Consider the following 17894-nt stretch of genomic DNA (forward strand, 5'->3'; position numbering starts at 1 on the left):
ATGGTCGTGAAAATACGGTATAAAGAGAATGTGATATAGAAGTTACTACTTAAAAATGCTAATCTTTCTTGTCTGAGATCAGTAGCAAAAACATCTTCTCAGAGGTTAATCAACATGCTTTATTATACCAAAATGGTACAAAAATAACTTCTGTAGTAAAATAATATCTATAACAACCAGTAACAAAATTAAAGCTCTCTTAAAAAAACAAACAAAAAAACAATAATAATGTTCTAAATGTGACCCATTCTCTATTAGAAAATATAAAGCTACAACTAATTACCTCTTTACATCATCCTCTGTTTCTGCAAGTCCCAATTTTCTATCTGGTGTTTGTCACTACGCGCTATTATCCAAGTCATTTTGAAGACATTCTTCTTTGAAATGTTGGCTACTTATCAGGTTTTTCTCTGGCCAGAAGTTCAAAGGCAAGTCCTCCCTCTTCAAGTTGGCAATCCAATGACGAACTTGTGGATTATGAATCGAAAAAGTGAAATACATTATTTTTTTTCTTTTAACCCGATATATTGCAACTAACTGTCATGCACTTGGGCATTGTCACTTTTACAACAGCTCTGGCGAATTTCAATGGTGAAGTCTTCTCGAAATCTAAAACAATTGTTGTTGATTGCAGGTATAATTGTATAATAGTTCCCATTGATTTACCGCATGGTGACGTCACTACCGGAATATATGAGGAGTGAGGTGTTACTTGGCCACTCCGAGAGCGTTGATAGCGACGTAAATTATTATGATTTTTATTTTTATACTGATTAAAGCCATTGATTATTCCTTGCACATGACACTGACCCATAATATGAATTCACCAGGTAACAATGAAGCCATTCAAGTTCTGGGTAAATTGATACAAGAAATCAATGGATGGATGTGCCAAAACATTATTTAGCTTAATTAAGACAAACTAATCTTTGGACCAAATTAAGATAATTCAAATGTTGGCACACAGCTTTAGTTAATACAACAAGAAACCACCAATCCGGCTTTAAAGCCATGTGTGGTAATGGATTAGGACCTGAATCTTTGGTAAATTTAGAACTGTATTTGTGTCTTCACTGATCTGTCTAAAACATTGTTTAGGCAGCTGATCAGAATGCTGTTGTGGACTACACAACTCAAGTTCTAAAATTGTTACACTGGCTCCCTATATCAAAGAACATATTTTGAATTATTTTTTTTAATCTATAAATATCTGAATAGTTAAGCTCCAAAATACATTGCAAACTATCTGTGTCTACCAAACTAGACCACTCAGGTCTTCTGGCTCTAATCTACTTCACATACCCTGAACCAGAACCAAAACTGGAGAAGCAACATTTAGTTTTCATGCTTCCAAAATCTGAAATAAACTCCAAAGAAGCTGTAAAATCATTAAAATTCAAGTTTATTTAAATATAGATTGAAAATGCATTATTTAAAGTGTCTTTCAACTGTGCTACTGTATCTCACCATTAGTGGTTGAGATTTATGTCCAACATTTGTTCCATTTTCTCAAACCTTTTGAAATTTCTATCAATCATCTTATCTTTTAATATATTATCCACTAACCTTAATGTCTCATTTTCAATCTATTTTACTTTGTATTAATGTCACTCTAATATGTTTTTTTTTTTTTTGTGTACAAGACTTTGACTTTTATTGCCACTGAAATGTGCTATACAAAAAAATGCCTTATCTTACTAAAGCATTTATAGCAGTTAACATGACTAATGATGGGTTCTCATTAAAGTTTACCCTTGACTTAACTATGATATTTTCAAGATTGCCAATAGATCTTAAGTGAGTATATTTACTTGTAAAAAATGTTTTTAAATTTTCTTCATTAAAAAAATCCTCCTGTCTTTTCTTAAAACTCACCTAAATCCTGTGGCATGTTGTACATACAGTACTGAGAGCTTGTTTTTTTTTCTTTTTATGTCGTCCTTTATCAGTTTTATTTACTTGAAGTTATTTACTTTTAATTGTAAAAATGTTAAGTTTTTAACCCTTATTCTCTGTGTTAGCTTGTCTATATTTTTCTTGTCTATTTTAATCTTACTTTTGTTTTCAGTTGTATGTACAACACTTTGATTACCTTTGTTATTTTAAAATTGCCTCTAAAAAGGACATGGTATAGTAATGTTGAGAATGCTTATTGAGGATGCACATCAATATCATTAAATCAAACATAATCTTGCTGAAATAATTATGTTGCTATAATTTCACGGCTGTGTAGGAATGTTTCCATTTTTGGTTTTTCAAACAGAAATCTTGTTAAAGATTAAATGTTCCTTCAAATCATAAGAAACTACAACACTGAGTTAAGGTACCATCTATCCATAGGCTACTTACAGTAAGCAAAAAAGTAAAGGCTTCAGTCTTTATTTTTTATATTTGGGCATTTCTTTACGATGTTTAATTTTCTATGAAGGATACAAGCCTGTAAGCCTCTCTGTAAATCTAAAAAAACACCAGGCAGTATTTTAGATCAGCATACATGGCAGCCCCTAAACACATATATAGGAAATCCAAATATGACCGGAAATAGATGATTATAGAATGGAACGTTTTCCTACACCCTCTTTGACTGCAAGTGTACTAATGAGTTGTACAGTATAGTGGAGTTCACTTCAAAGCCTCTTCAGTATTCCGTAATTATAGTTTGGTTTTTACCTGGATGTCAGTCATAAAATAATCACACAAAACTAAACATGAGGCCTTAATGCAAAATACATTTTAGGTGACAATGTTTGTGTCTTCAATTGAATTTGAAATAAGGTGAATAAATGTTGTATCTTTTAAAGAGATGGACAGTAAATGTACACTCACTGTCCTGCTTTCTATTCCAAGATTAGCTGTGTTGGATTTTCAAACTCCTCTTCTGCTTGTTGGTTGTCAAAGAATGAGCAAATTGTATTGCTGCTCTTAATATCCTTTGCCTTAAGGGTGAGGTATAGTCGATCAAGCATATAGGTGGACATGGACCAGTGGCCCTAGCAACCATAATTTTAGTATCTGCTTTTCTCGGCTTCACTACCCTCCTCGATCCACAGACTTGCTGCCTTCACACCTTCTTTCAGTCCATTCATCTCTCAGCTGTCATTGTCTGACTGACTGACATGTAGTGGCCTGTTTTTCCTCCCCTGCAATAGGCGATCCATTGCATGTGTAGATGGTTTTAGTACACTGGAACTGGGTGTGATAACAGCAATCACCAAAGCCCCTGATTTTCATTATAACCAAAGATAGTAATTCTGCTCTGATATCACCTTGTTTTCTTTACTCTACTGTGTAAATTCAAAAACCTATTTGTTGGCACTTTATATACTGTAAGTGAACCTGAGTTTGTGAGTCCATCTAGTTCTAAAACAACACCCAAAGGGAGATGTGCAACAAAAATAGCTCTACTGAGAAAATAGCATCTCTGTTTATGTAATTTGTGTAAATCACAACCCGATTAAATATTGTGACATTCTCAAAGACTAAAGCTATTTTAGCAATTCAGATGAGATGGAAAAAAAAAATCTGCCCACTGAAGTTTCACAGAATGAAGTACTTATTCCCTAGATTTGAAATAAATCAAATCTTGATCTCTGCTTGATTTGTTACTAATTTCCTCTCTCCCCCCAAATAATTTCGTTAAAATGTGCTTATATATTTTTTTTTTGTTTGTTGTTATTATTGAGCAGAATGAGTTTTCCAGCCTATTGATTGTGTAGCACCTCATGCAACCTCATGCAGATATTGATAAAGTAAACACATTTGAAGGAGCATGAAGCATTTCAAAAAGAACAACAAACTAAACACACACCCAGCAAGTCAGAAAGAACTCAGTATACTACTGCAGCATGGGAAAAAAATTGCTTAAAGCAATGCTGGCTAGCCTTTTACAATCCAAACACCTAATCTCCTCTTCTTTGGAGCAAAAAGCTTTTTGTAACTAACCTTAAAGGTATAGGAGAAGAATTTCTTTTTCATGGTAGATCATCAAAATAAGTGGTCCTAATGTCAATCATTTTGGTGATATGTTTACGTTAAGCCGTCCTACAGTAGAAGCCATTCAAAATTTCCCCAATTTCCTTGATGGTGGGCCTTGGCTGGTCCTTAGCTGGTCCCTTACAATTCATTTTTAAACATCAATCTTTGTACTAAAATATTCTTTCTTTCACGATTTGTAGACATTAATATTGAAAGAGAAGCACCATTTCCTGGTCAAACCCTGTAATTCAGTGAAAGGGTGGAGTCAGAGTAAAAAAATATGCACACCAGGGAGAAGGAGGGGGTCACTCCAGTGGCTGGAAATTGGAGGGGATTTTGCTGGGAGTTGCAGGGAAGTGGGCTGCCATTCGGCTGGCATCTGACTGGGAGGGGCCATTTTGAATGGCTGCTATTGTACGTGCTAATCCCCAGTTAGCTATCTTTTTTCTGTGCATGCTCACTTTGAGGCGTATGTTTGTGGTTACGGTTTCAGACAGTCATGAAGCTCACCTTTATTACTGTGGTTCTTTGAAAATGGCCAAGAGTCGTAAGGAAAAAACTGTCTGCGCAATGTATGAGGAAAAAATAAATTATGGGATTTGCTGTCACAGTGGCCTGCTGTCGCCATAGGTTGTCACTACCTGTGACTAATCGCGAAAAAGATGAGAATGGTCATAATTGCAAAGATGGTTGAACTAACTTCTGTATCAGCCTTTGATGCTTTTTGGTGCCAAAAGTTCTGCATTGCTGCAAAAATTTATTTGTATATTCCACAACTAATTTAGGCATAAAAAATGTATAGATATACATTTTTTTTTTCAAATTTCATATATAAGGAAAATTATTTCCTATACAAGGAAAACTTTAAATTTATCACTACATGTTGATCTTTTCCTGAAATGTCAGAACGAATGTGAAGTAAATCTTTGAAAAACATTTGACTGTGCACTAAATATTTCATAAAAAACATGGTGATAATCAATGTGTGTTTTTCTTAATGTGAGGCAGGTCTTTCTGTTTTCTTTGGTCAGCAGTATTTCTTCCCTTTGAGCCTCTGCTATGGAAGCGGGTCTTGTCCAGTCTCTCTGTTTTAAATCATTACGTACAACCATAGCTGAATCAAGTGAAGCCTGCAATCGTTTGTGACCTCCTGGATGACTCGTCAATGCAGCCGTGCAATAATTCTTCAAGGCCAGACAACCCAGGGGAAAAGTAGATAATATTTCTCACTAAAGGTTTACAAAAGACTCAAAGCTGTTGATATGGCTTTATAACCTACTCCAGACTAAAATGCATCTTTAAATACATTTTTCATCTGTTCTTAAATGGTTCATGATCAAATGGTTTCTGAGATCTTTAAGCCTACTTCATCATGTCAGGAAGGGTCTTTTTAAGTGGTTATGTGAATATAAAAATCAAGCATTAATTGGATCTCTGATGCATTTTGTGTTTTGAAAAAAAAAAACAAAAAACTAAAGCTTAATTCATGATTTAAGTGAAGGGTAAAGTTAGTGTTGAAAAGCTTTGAAACCGAATAGATTTTCCTGTTTAGATGAGTGGGATGCTTCTTTCCACAGCTCTTTAGAATTTGAAACCATATTTAAACATTGTTTGATTTTTTTTAAGCATTTGTTTTGTTGGAAGAAAAACAGCAAGAAAACACTGCACAAACAATGCAGTCAGAGCGAATTCAAATTTTAACATTGCATATTTTCCTTTGATGTTTCATGTCTTTTTTGTGCTGATACAAATTCACACCAATATTTAATTTAATAGATTCATTGCTTTGTCAACACAAACACTAAAAAGATAAGCACTGGTAACAGTTGGCTTTAAATGTCAGGTTTTCTTTAGATGAAATGGAAAGACTTGTTAGCAGGGCTTTTTTCTGATTTTATTGTTAGCAAGAAGGAAGACACCAGTTGTGACTCAAACATCAAGGGTTCCTCCACTTACAGCTTACATTGAATAAACTATTTTAAGGCGACTACCGAGGCTACTGTGTTGCTTCTTGTACAGCCAGCTGTGCTAAGTTCTTATGGACAGATATCATTTTGATAATAGTTTAATTTCATCAAAGCAGGTATAAAAAAGGTTGGATGTTCTCGGGCCATTAGGTGCCAGGTTTCCTATCCCCTACGTTTCTCCATCGTCCATTTAGCATAATGACACTCAGACAATCAGTGCTCATGTAGGAATATAGGCCGAGGTATTATGCAGAATAAAACGGTGTTAATGTGTGATGCTTAAATACCCTGCTCTGTAACAGTGATGTGATTTTACAGCTGCAGCCTGTATCTGATTACAGCAGAGGAAGCAGAATTTAAGACTTGCTGCTGTCAACAAAGAAGATTGTCTTGGATTCATTTTCTAATGCTTTGATGTAATTCCACGCTGTGGCAACACTTGTGTATAATAACAGCCTTGTGGTTATATTTGCGCTGGGTCTCCCCATGCTGCTGTGGTTTATAAGCATAGATTCCATCTGCAAACAGGCTACGAGGCCTCAGCCTACTGGGGCACTACCCCAGGTCCAGTGCTATTTACTCAGCCAGCCGAGACCAAGCGTTCCCCTGGCAGAATCCTGTAGTCACTCAGCATGGCTTTCTCTCCCTTTAACCTATGTGCTCAAGGCTACTCTTCTGTGCAGGCAGCATGGGATAGTGAAGCACCTACCACAGGACACTGCTACATTTTACTGCAAGTTAAGCTTTACTGTGTCACTTCCTGCTGCTTAACAAATGGCTGGGAACTGCAGGGTATCAGATCTATTGGTGGAATAATGGTGGTTTATGGAGCACTGTCTAGTGTAAGTTAGTCATACCAATTAATAAAACTGCTCAAACAGGGCACTTACATAGTGTAATTTTGCATTTTGTCACACTTAAATGCTTTATATGGTCAAATAGATTTGAACATATTTCAAAGATGGCCTCTAAGATAACAATATATTATATTTTGATAATGTTATCTAGATGCCAAAGCAAAGCAGCCACAGATCTTTCTTTTTATTTCTAAAACAATGTCCAATTTTTGCCAGATCCACCAGGAGACAAAATTTCTAAAACAGAAACCCTCTTATGTCTTTAATTTAACCAAATATTGATTACTAAAAGGAATTGTGAGTTATTAAGATACAGAATTTTAGCTATATTTTGTAGGGTGTATACCTTGGTGTATTACATCTTTAGGCTTTGCACGGCATAGGGGGTCAGGGCATCCTCCCCTGGAAAATTTTGAAATGTAAACTCTCTGAAATGCTATTTCCTGCATTTTGAGGTGGAATAAAGTTAACTTTTGTATTTGTTACAACACTATTTTTTTCCTGATTATGGAAAGTGTGTGTGCTTGACTAGAGGTGGAAACTTCATAAGGAAATGTCAGGTACAATATTATGTTTTATAGGTTAATTCAAACAATCAGATAGTGTAATGCTATGTTCACACCTGCTGTACCTGCTGCTTTATTTTTGATGGTTATAGACATTGTGTGTAAAGTTACAGATACATCTGATGCTTCTGCTGCTCCTGTGTTCAATAGCAGAGAATGGCTTTGCTGTATTTGCTGTGATAAGTGGGTAAAAAGTAGTTATATGCTTTTAAGTGAGAAAGTCCACCTCAAAATACCGTCTGTGCAGTCAGTTCATCAAGATTCCGATCCTGCCCTAAAATATTATTTCGCTGTTGGAGGCGCGCAGGCCCCGACAGAGCAATGGTGTGTTGTCACTGGGAATCCCCGTCAGCAGCTGCCTCAGGCCCGGTTGCCTCTTGGGGGATTTTCCTTACTGTTTGTAGCGCCTGGAAGAAGATGTTAACGTTTTTCAGGTTTGTGGTACAAACTGTAGGAACCAGAATAAAAAAAGCGAACATATGTTGACAGCAGGTTTTAACATTTTAATTTAATTTAGGTCTTCATATACAGTTTCAGTCAAGTGATGATATTGCTCTGCATCAGCAGCGCTGTGTCCGTCTCCCTGCCAGCTCGCAAATCAGCTTATCTGATTGGTTGGTGTAGCATGTCGAGCAGCAAAAATACATTTTTTCCAACTCCAGCATCTACTGCTTGTGAAATATTGCACATTTGAGCGAATTTTCAAGCAGAAAAACAGGGCGTACAATTTGTCATTTTTTTAGTAAATGCGTACAGCAGTCAGCACAGCAATGCATACAGCCGTACATTTGTACAATATACGACTGTACACATTGCTAACTAAAATCCTGTTAAGATATGTTCTGGCCAATATGAGTTGGTCTTGTTGCTCAATTTAGCGATGCTTCCCGCCTTGTTTGATCAAAAATCGACCTTGATTTAGGTAAGTGAGGCTTTCAGTGCTTTAGACATTTTTCTTGATGTTTAACGTTTGTAATCTCCTCTTTGCTATTCACTGCTGAGAAGAGGGTGGCTTTCTCTATGATTCAGTTGGATCTCAAAGCCTTAGAAATAACGCTCTCTAAACTTTTCCAGGCTGATGGATGCCAATGACTGTTTCTCATCTGCTTTTGAATTTCTTTTAACTTTGTCTTTGCTGGATATTAACATTTGTCTAATGATCTTAATCATTTCAGTGTTTCAGACAAAAGACATCTTTGGGGGATAATACTTATTTTTTGCTTTTGTAATGATATACAGAAACTATCGTTTGCTGTGATGCATTCTGATCTTTGTGGAGATGCTTAGAGGAAGGATGCTCCACTTAAAATTGTTGTGATAGATTAGGGAGGAGTCCCAGCAGCAAAATAATTTCCCCGGTGACCAATTTCCGAACACACTGTAAGCAAAGTATATCAGCTACCAACTGGTGTGTCAGGCAAAGCCTTATGGTATGGTTGCTGGAAGACATGCTGACTCATTTCTAACAAGCAGCCAGAGAAAGAAATGTATTAAACACAAAATCATAGGTCATGGCTGACTATTTCATTTACTGACCTAATTAATGCCAGACCCCAAACTCTTAGAAAACTGTGTAAAGGGGATGCACAGGATTGATGCAAAATTAAAGGGAATACAAGAATAGCTATACTAGTCTTTTTGCTGTATGCAGTTCCTAGCTTTGATTCTGTCACAACAATCGAAATGATTTATTAATTTTGTAATTTGCTTCTTGAGGTACAAAACCCTGAAATTTAAGTTTAATTTCATTAAATTGTTCAATAAAGCTTGGCTACTTCACCTTCAAGGTCGTTTCAATGTTTCTGGTTTGCAGAATATTTGCAGAACATCATTCCTGTTGAAAAGAAATTCTTAATTCTTACTGTTCTCAGCAATTGGTAAACACTGTTAGGGAAGTTACTTTAAAAATAATAACTTTTGCTGATTACTCTGTACTTCTATTATTATTAAGGTACATTACTTTTGTAGTTATCATTTAGGGAAAGCAGCTTTTTTGCAGCTTATTTTGAGTAAAGTTCTACTATTGAGAACACAACAAGTATTTATTTTGAGCTCTTTATTATAAACTATGTAATGTAATGTAAACTGCGCACTTGAAAATAAAACAGCTAGCCCTGTACAATGTAATGAAACTTTCAAAATAACTCATATCTAAAGAAAAAAAAAACATTCATTGCATGAAAACCTCCACATTTTACTGATCCATCTGATCAATAAATACAGTAAAATAAACACTGAATTGAAAAGGCTGTGTTAACTTAATATACTGGCCTTCTTAGCAGTGGGATAACAGGGATCAGGAGATATTAACAGATAGGCTGCAGGCAACAGACACCACATCCCAACACAATGCGTGAATATGCCTTATGAATACAGCTTTCACTCTAAGGAAACAATTAAGTATGTTCAACTTCAAGCTTGATCCCATACTTAGTATCGCTGAATCTGTACTACAGAACATTGTGTCATCCTCTCACTCAGCAAAAGAGAAACAGTTCTACTCAATGATGCTGCTGTAGATGTCTGCAGGAACATTCCTAATTTTCTCTGCAGGCTTTGTATCATGCACTAGATGACTAACGGACATGCCGCTGCTCCCCATCGGGAACACATTTATGCACCTGAGGAGACTGTTGCTGTCACAATGCAGTGGCAGTCACACAATGTCACTTCCAGTGTTTTTGTGGAAGGATAAACATCATTAGGTTTTTTTAATCAGCTTGTCAGAAGCATGAAAAAATTGCAGGTGAAGGGGCTATTTTTCCATCATTGTGCGCAATATTTACTCTAAGCATTTCACCCAGGTGCTGCGCTCTGTGCTTGTGGTCCAGTAAGCACAGTTAGAGGGAATCAGGAACACGAAATCCAACAGTTTCTCTAATCATTGGCTCTCCTCGTTTGGCTCTGGAAAATAATTATTTTAGAGACACTAGCTTTGCTCTGGCTATTTCCTTTTTTCTGCTATAGTTTTACTCCGGTATCAAAGTTCTTTAAAAAAATGAATAGTTAGATGCCTTTGATATTTATTTTGTGTGTGGAAGTCGCTATAAAGCTGGAATTTTTAATTTCTGATCCATTAGTCCCCTGCACTGTGGTACTGACTGGATGACACTATAAATATATTAGTCCTCAAAACTTTTTGTACAGTTCTCTGGTTGTCTTAATTCTGTCAATAAACACCCCTTAAACAAAGCAAATACATGTGTCATAGTGGGCTCAGATCCTGACAGCATCCAATTAGGTGATTATCTGATGCTTCTTCTTCACAACAGCAAGATCAATAGTTTTTAATGGATTAGCCAGCAGACTAATAAAAGGGAATTTCATTGATTATGCTGCGGGTTGTCATTGCCTCACTGTGATATTGTGGGAATTAGCTGATGTCAAAGCAGACATTGAAGTTAAAGCGTCTGACATTGGGGCTGTTCAAGTTATATTGGATAACAGTTTTGGAGGCAAAAGCTTACGTAAGGTATTAGAAAAAAATTTAATCTTAACTGATTGTAATATTTATCCTTGCTCTTATTTTAGAATTGATTCTCCCACTTAAATGGGCTTAAAATGCAACCATACTATAATTTACTTGGTTATAATTTTCCCCAAACTAACCTAAATGTTTAGTTATTTAACCCTTTTGTACTTTTAGCCGGTCTCTTTCGTTGCCACAGGCAGAATTTATCACTGGACTAGAAAGTGCCGCACTCTTCCATGCTTCATCCTTTGTGGTTTGTGTCAGACCCAGACAGTCATCAGAAAAGGTCAAAGCTTTGGTAAAAGATTTAAATCAACCTAAAATAAGAGAGATTTACCCTGACAGGCAGAGGCTGAAAACTGGTAAATAAGAAAGCAAGCAGAGACTCATTCCTCATCACTTAAGCCAAGGACAAACAGGGCTATTGTATTTCAAACTAGGGGCTGTAGCGTGTGCACCATCTTAATATGATTGCATGATTATTTCAGAAACCACAAGAGGAACACTGTTTTTGTTCTCCCCTTCTTCAGATCTATTAATCGTGTTTTTCTTTCTGAAATGAGGTGATCTTGACATAGCTGAAATCAGCAACATATTTTTAAAGCCAACTTGGGAGTGTCAGTGTGGAAAAAGAAAAACTGCTGGCTTTCTTTTGACTGAGGACCAAATTCACATATTGTTGTTGTATTTTGATATGTCTCTTAGCTGTTTTATATCCATCCAGATGTGTGAGGTTCTAGTGTACCATTTACAATTTTCCCCCATTTGTATCTTTACTATATTAATGCTTTAGCAACACTTTTTGATGAATGCAGGAACTGAGGTGCTTATTTAACTTGTTTTGAGGACAAACAGGACATTTGGAAAAATCCTTCCTCTTTAGTGTTTATTAATGTACTTAAAAGATGAATGGGATAAAGGGAAGCTCACAGAGAGGCCTATGCATCATAATATATTAGCTCACCGGAGAAAAGAATAATGAAACTATTTTAAGCTTTAAAGCCATGCTTGAATAATATATCTGTTCCAAAATGCAACAAAGCAAGAACTATTACTAGGTAGTTACTTTTTATAATCTTTTCAGAAAAGACATTCATAAATATATGTTGAGTTTTTTGCTCTTTAGCCTATAAAAAGCTTATAGTTTGAATTTTTATACTGTGTTATCTGGAAGGTTTTTTTTATAAACACAAAGGCAAGACAATATTTGTATAGCGCAATTCAATGCAAGGACAATTGAAATTGCTTTATATGAATTAAACAATAAAATAGTAGAGCAATACAGGCAGAACAAAAGCAAATGAAGAAAACAACATGATAAAAGCAGGTTTTACCACAATCTAAAACAAAATAAGTGAGTTTTTAACTCAATTCAAACAACTCAGGCTTTCAGCACTTTTACAGTCTTCAGGGAGTTTGTTCCAAATAAGTGGAACATAGGAACTAAATGCTGCTTCTCCATGTTTGGTTCTAGCCTGTACAGAGCAGGTTTGAAGGTGAAGTCGAGTCGCATTTGTAAGATAAATGGAAAAAAAAAAAATTGACCTGGTAGGAAATTCATAACCTATACAGGATGATAAAATAATACTAGGTTTAATTATTATAATATCATTTACATCATTGATATGATTTTGTCCTTATTAATTAATTCACTTGCAGGTATTGTTGTCCTATGATCCATTTATCCTCACACTGCTTGGTTTTCTAGTCCCAACTGTAGTTTAAACAAAATATTTAGATTTAAAGTTTGTTTAAATGCATAGCCCTTTCCACACATACAAGTGAAGTCTATAGTAAACTTGCCTTGCTATACTGTAGCATTATATAGGAGCAGTTACCTTAAGTACTAAGCTGAAGCTCGCTCATACTCCCTTTCCTGATGTCAATTGCACTTTATTTTGGCAGTGTGGAGTAGGGGTGTAATGATTCATTTGAACAACGATACGATTCATTTGAACAACGATACGATTCATGATTCATGGTTTTCCATTCGATTCATGGTCGATTTTTGATTCTTTTCTAACAATCCGATCTGATACCGTGATTTGAAATCAATTCAGTAATTCTTAAGCGAAAAAATGTAAGCCATCTAAAATAAAAACCTGCTTACTGAAAATCTCCTAGATTTTTATTGTTTCTATTAAGAGAACTTGGGTATAAAGTAAATAAATAAAGAAACATGTAGTAAATAAATAAAAGCGAATACAGTCACATTTTATTCAGTTCAACTAACACTCCAAATTGAATCAATATGAGGGCATCTGTTGTTGCATTGTTTTCAATAATTAAGCATTTTTTAATTAAAATGCACTAAGTACAATAATTATTTTAAGTATAGGTTTATCTTTTTGATTTTAACTTGAAAATATTACAACTTTAACACAAAAGTAAAAACTCCAAAATCTCTTCAGTTTTAATCAAAAGTACAAGCAGCAAGGTTTTCTATCAACCATATAAATAAAGAAATGCCAGTAGTCTGAGTAATACCATACTGATGAAATGAGGCCTTGGGTGGATATTTATGTGTTATTAGGTACAACAAGCTCTATTGTATATGTAACTATGAATATACAGGGGTGGGATTCACTGTTTCCCTTTGGCAAAATAAGCTAATGACTGCTGTTTTAAATGTTGAGGATTAATAGCCTTGTTCCCTAATGTAGATTTACCAAACATCTCCTTTTAACATTCTGGGATCATGACTTTACTTTAATATGTGAGTTTATAAAGGGGTCTTTAGCTATAGCCTTTAAAAATGCTGTTGTTTTAAAAAGAAACCCTACATTAATCTGTGTATCTGTGTGTGCATTGTAAATGGGAGCTATATCAGTATTCACAATATACTGTAGTTGTACATTTGCATTGCAAGAATTCATGCAAAGGGTTCTGTAAATTGCTTCTCCTGGGAACAAACAGGTGAAGGCAGACATAGGTAAACAGGCACCATCCTAAGGTAAACACTGTGTGTCCCACATGCCTGCAGTTTAATGCACATGTAGGCAGGCACACAGTTGATTATGTCTAAATACCTCTGCTGCAGATTTCAAATGGGAAGTCACAGTATTGTGTTTACAGGAAGCTAAAAACATAATCATAAATCAACATATTTGAAATTATTCTTTTACATTATCGTAAAAGAGCAAAATGTTATGTTTTTTGCCACATTGTAATTACTTAATTACTTATGTTTATATTTAATATATTTTTCTAATTTTTATACTCTGATTTTGTGATTAAATTGGTGGCTTTTTATCTCATTGTATAGTCTATAATAACAATTGATTTCTTTGTTCTTTCTTTTTCTTCTTACAGGCCTTCCCATGTATTTCCACAGGCATTTACGGTAAGCTGTTGTTTTTCTGTGAACTTATTTGTGCTCCCTGCATGTTTTTTGACTGCTTTTCCCACATAACTTTGCAGGCAACACATAAAAACTTTATATCACACATAAGGAAATGCAGTAAAGAAGAAGGTTAATATAATAAAGACCAAGAACATTGCTTTGTCCTCTCATGGGACCGGAGCGAATTTGCCGGAAGGCATCCCTGGCAGAAGACTGGCTGTACTCATTGCATTTAAACAAAGTCACTCGCAAAAAGTCAGAAAATAACTTTAGAGTTGTTTTCATAAACTGAATTAGAAGTTTATTCTTAACAAAGTTACAAGGAGATTAGTTGTTGCGTTCTTGTTCTGAGAATTTCTATTCCCCCTGTGGGGGGAAAAATCATACGGTTTATTCTTTGTATTGAATTAGCATATAGCTTCAATAATCTCAGTAGGAGCCAAATGTTTATGGTTAATTAACATGCAAATCATCTATCTCTGTAACTAACAATTAGTCAGCACTATTCTGGTTCCAAATGAAGTTAAAACTTGTTTGAGCTCGAGCATTGTTTTAAATGACCACAGAGTGCTAATCAGTGCTTTTCTGATCACGGATATAAGTAAAAAATAAAAGGTCTCCTGGACCTACTTATAACAAGGTTGCCGTTCTCTTAACTGTGCCACAGCACTCACAAGTGGATCACTCTGCAGCCACTGTGTTTCTATCAAAAAACAAATTATTTTTAAATGATATGTTAATATTTCATCAGGGCTTGCTTTAATTTATCAAGGTCTCTTTTTAAAGTGATGCTGAAAATGAGCACAGGGACAGATGAGTTGCTTAAATAGACTTTTAATTACTTGATGAGGGACGTGGATGTAAGCAATTTTACTGTGAATGAAACCTTGGCAACAACAGATAACTTATAAACCCAGTTTAGATAGGCCCAATCTGCTTAGTATTTTCAGTCATCTATGCAATCAACCTGGAAAGACTATATTTGCATAAATATGACACCAGTTTGAACACCTCATGTGTGGTGTAAAATAAATTACAGCAAAGTTTTTTTTTTATGGGATTAATGCATCCTAATCAGATGCCCGAGGCATCACCAGGGAGACGTCCAGGAGGCGTCTCCCTGGTGTGTTCCAGGCACGTCCCACAGGGAGGAGGCCCAGGGGGAGACCCAGGACACGCTGGAGGGACTATGTTTCTCGGCTGGCCTTGAGGCGCCTTGGGATTTCCCCGGTAGAGCTGGCCCAAGTGGCTGGAGAGAGGGACGTCTGGGCCTCCCTACTGAAGCTGCTACCCCCGCAACCCGACCCCGGATAAGCGGAACAAGATGCATGGATGGATGGATGGATGGATGGATGGATGGATGGATGGATGGATGGATGGATGGATGGATGGATGGATGGATGGATGGACAGTAATGGTAAAACCAATATATAATAGATTTTTGTTAATCATTGCAACTTTTGTCCTTTTAAAGGTCATAGCTGAAACTTTTTCCTTTAAAAGCAATATATCGACAGACTGGTGCTGATTAACTAATTTTACTGAAAACAAAATGTATCTGCTTTTGGTTTCGATGCTGACTTTGTCACGAAAGTACTTTGAAGTTTCCTCAAACGTAGCTCAGATTTTGACCGATTCCTAATGGCTACTTCTTACATTTCTGGATTCAAGGCAAAAGAATAGAACAAAAACAAGGATAAACAATGGCAAGGCTTTGCGGTGCATGTATATACAGGAAGTTTGTTCGTTTGAAACCAAATATGAAGAAACAAAAACATATTATAATTTTTGTATTTCGTTTATTGAACATATGCGGATCCTTTACCCCTCTGTTCAACCAAATTTTGAAGTTGAGCTAAATTACACACCTGTGTAAGTAAGAGATGTTCACTTGTTGTGCTGTGATGCATTCCAGATGCTGATGCACACCACTTTTCTAAAATATGTGGCTGTTGTACTGTTGCTGCTCACTGTTCCAGCTCCACATCAACCTAGAACAGTGTTGATCATGCAGTCATCTGGTACATCTGGTTGAGTTTACATGCAAAAGACTGAATATGCAGACTTTGGATTACATTTTCTGGACTTATATGTAAAAAAATATAAAAAATGAATGAATAAATTCACAAATACCAACAAAATGACATTTTGATTACAAAAACATTAATACATCTTAACCAGTTGGTAATGCTACTCTCTACAGATCTAGACAGATACATTCAAATACAAATGGGTGTGCAGCATTGAAAATGAATAATGGAGAAATACGATTTTCCAGACACCTTGGTCTACATATGGCTAGAGACTGGAGCTGTTTATTTTTTCTTAATAGTATTTAAAAATAAGAATGCAATTTTCAACCAAAGCCATCACCTTTTCTCCTTTATTAAATCAGCATTATAACTAACCAGCAGCTGTCACTGAGGGACACTGAATTACTAAATGGAGAGGAGCGCTGATTACACAGGCTGACAGACCTTGGCAGTGCTCATTAAAACGGCTGAAACTTCCCTGAATGTTAATGGCTACAAAATGTTCATGCATCCTGAGGCATTGCTAAATGTTCTTGTTAGTATAGACCAGTGTGTGTTGTAGAAAGTCCTTTTAAATTACCAGCTGTGAGAACTACACAGGTACATGTCAAAAAGTTAGATTATAATGAAAAAGTTTGCTATTTTTCTGTCACTTTAGAAAGCGACAGAATGTTATAAATAATATAAAGAGAAATATTTGCAGCCTTTTTTTTATGTGATTATGGCTAAGACATAATGAAAACCCAAAATTAGCATCTGCGTATTGTGAAAATGTTAAATATTCAATTTGAGATTTATTAATTTACTTCCTGATTTATTTGTTTGTTTGATTTTTTAAAGTCACCGAAATAAAAGTCGGAGAAAATGCAAAGTAGTGTTACAAAATAAGTGCTGATAAATTAAAACTCTAATGAAATAGATAAATAACTAAATGTGGAAGTGAATAAATAATTTACTTCATGGTGACAATGTACTTCATAAAATTCTTAGTAATAATTTATAAATAGCATAACTTATCGATTTATTGCGCTGCATGGTGACAGTGGGTGGCAATGGTACCCGGGGTCTTTCTGCATGGTATGTGCATGTTCTTTCTGTGCATGTGTGGCTTCTCTCCGGGTACTCCGGCTTCCTCCCACAATCAAAAACCATGACTGTTTGGTTAATTGGCTTCTCTAAATTGTCCTATGGAGTGTGTGCATGGTTGTGTGTCTCTGTCTTGCCCTGCAACAAACTGGTGACCTATTCAGTGTGCACCCTGCATCTCGCCCATAAACAGGGTCCTGGTTAGGCACCAGCCCAACCGGGACCCTGACATGACTAAGTGGAATAGGTTGGATAAATGGATATTTATTAATGTAATTTTGTATGAAAAGGCTCTTCACAGAAATGTAAAAAAAGCTGTATTCCTCACTATAGTGTTAATGTGAATGAGCAGCAAAATGCCATGACCCGAGACCCAAAGAGTATCTATGGAGTATTGTCAACAGAAAGAGGACAGACACCAGATCTGACAATACAGATGACCTAAAGGTTAGGATGAAAAGAACCGGAGCTTCTAACAGAACCTCTGGTTGACTGCCTCAATGCCACGCTGAATGCTACAGCGTTAAGTCTGGCAAAAAAAAAAGAAGCCCAACCAGGTATCGAATCTCAGAATCAAGCATACTTTTTAGAGGAC

At 35.9% G+C, this 17894-nt stretch overlaps 1 protein-coding gene across 1 annotated transcript in view; it reads left to right on the forward strand.

Annotated features, from left to right (window-relative positions):
• macrod2 (mono-ADP ribosylhydrolase 2) overlaps nt 1–17894 on the forward strand; it is a 578860-nt gene that overhangs the window by 437453 nt on the left and 123513 nt on the right. The window contains exon 7 of the mRNA XM_038306738.1: nt 14150–14180. Coding sequence (XP_038162666.1) covers nt 14150–14180 — 31 coding nt within the window. The remainder of the gene's footprint in view (nt 1–14149; nt 14181–17894) is intronic.

The sequence above is a fragment of the Cyprinodon tularosa genome, unplaced genomic scaffold, assembly GCF_016077235.1.
Source record: "Cyprinodon tularosa strain WSP-4 unplaced genomic scaffold, ASM1607723v1 ctg116, whole genome shotgun sequence".
NCBI classification, from domain to species: domain Eukaryota; kingdom Metazoa; phylum Chordata; class Actinopteri; order Cyprinodontiformes; family Cyprinodontidae; genus Cyprinodon; species Cyprinodon tularosa.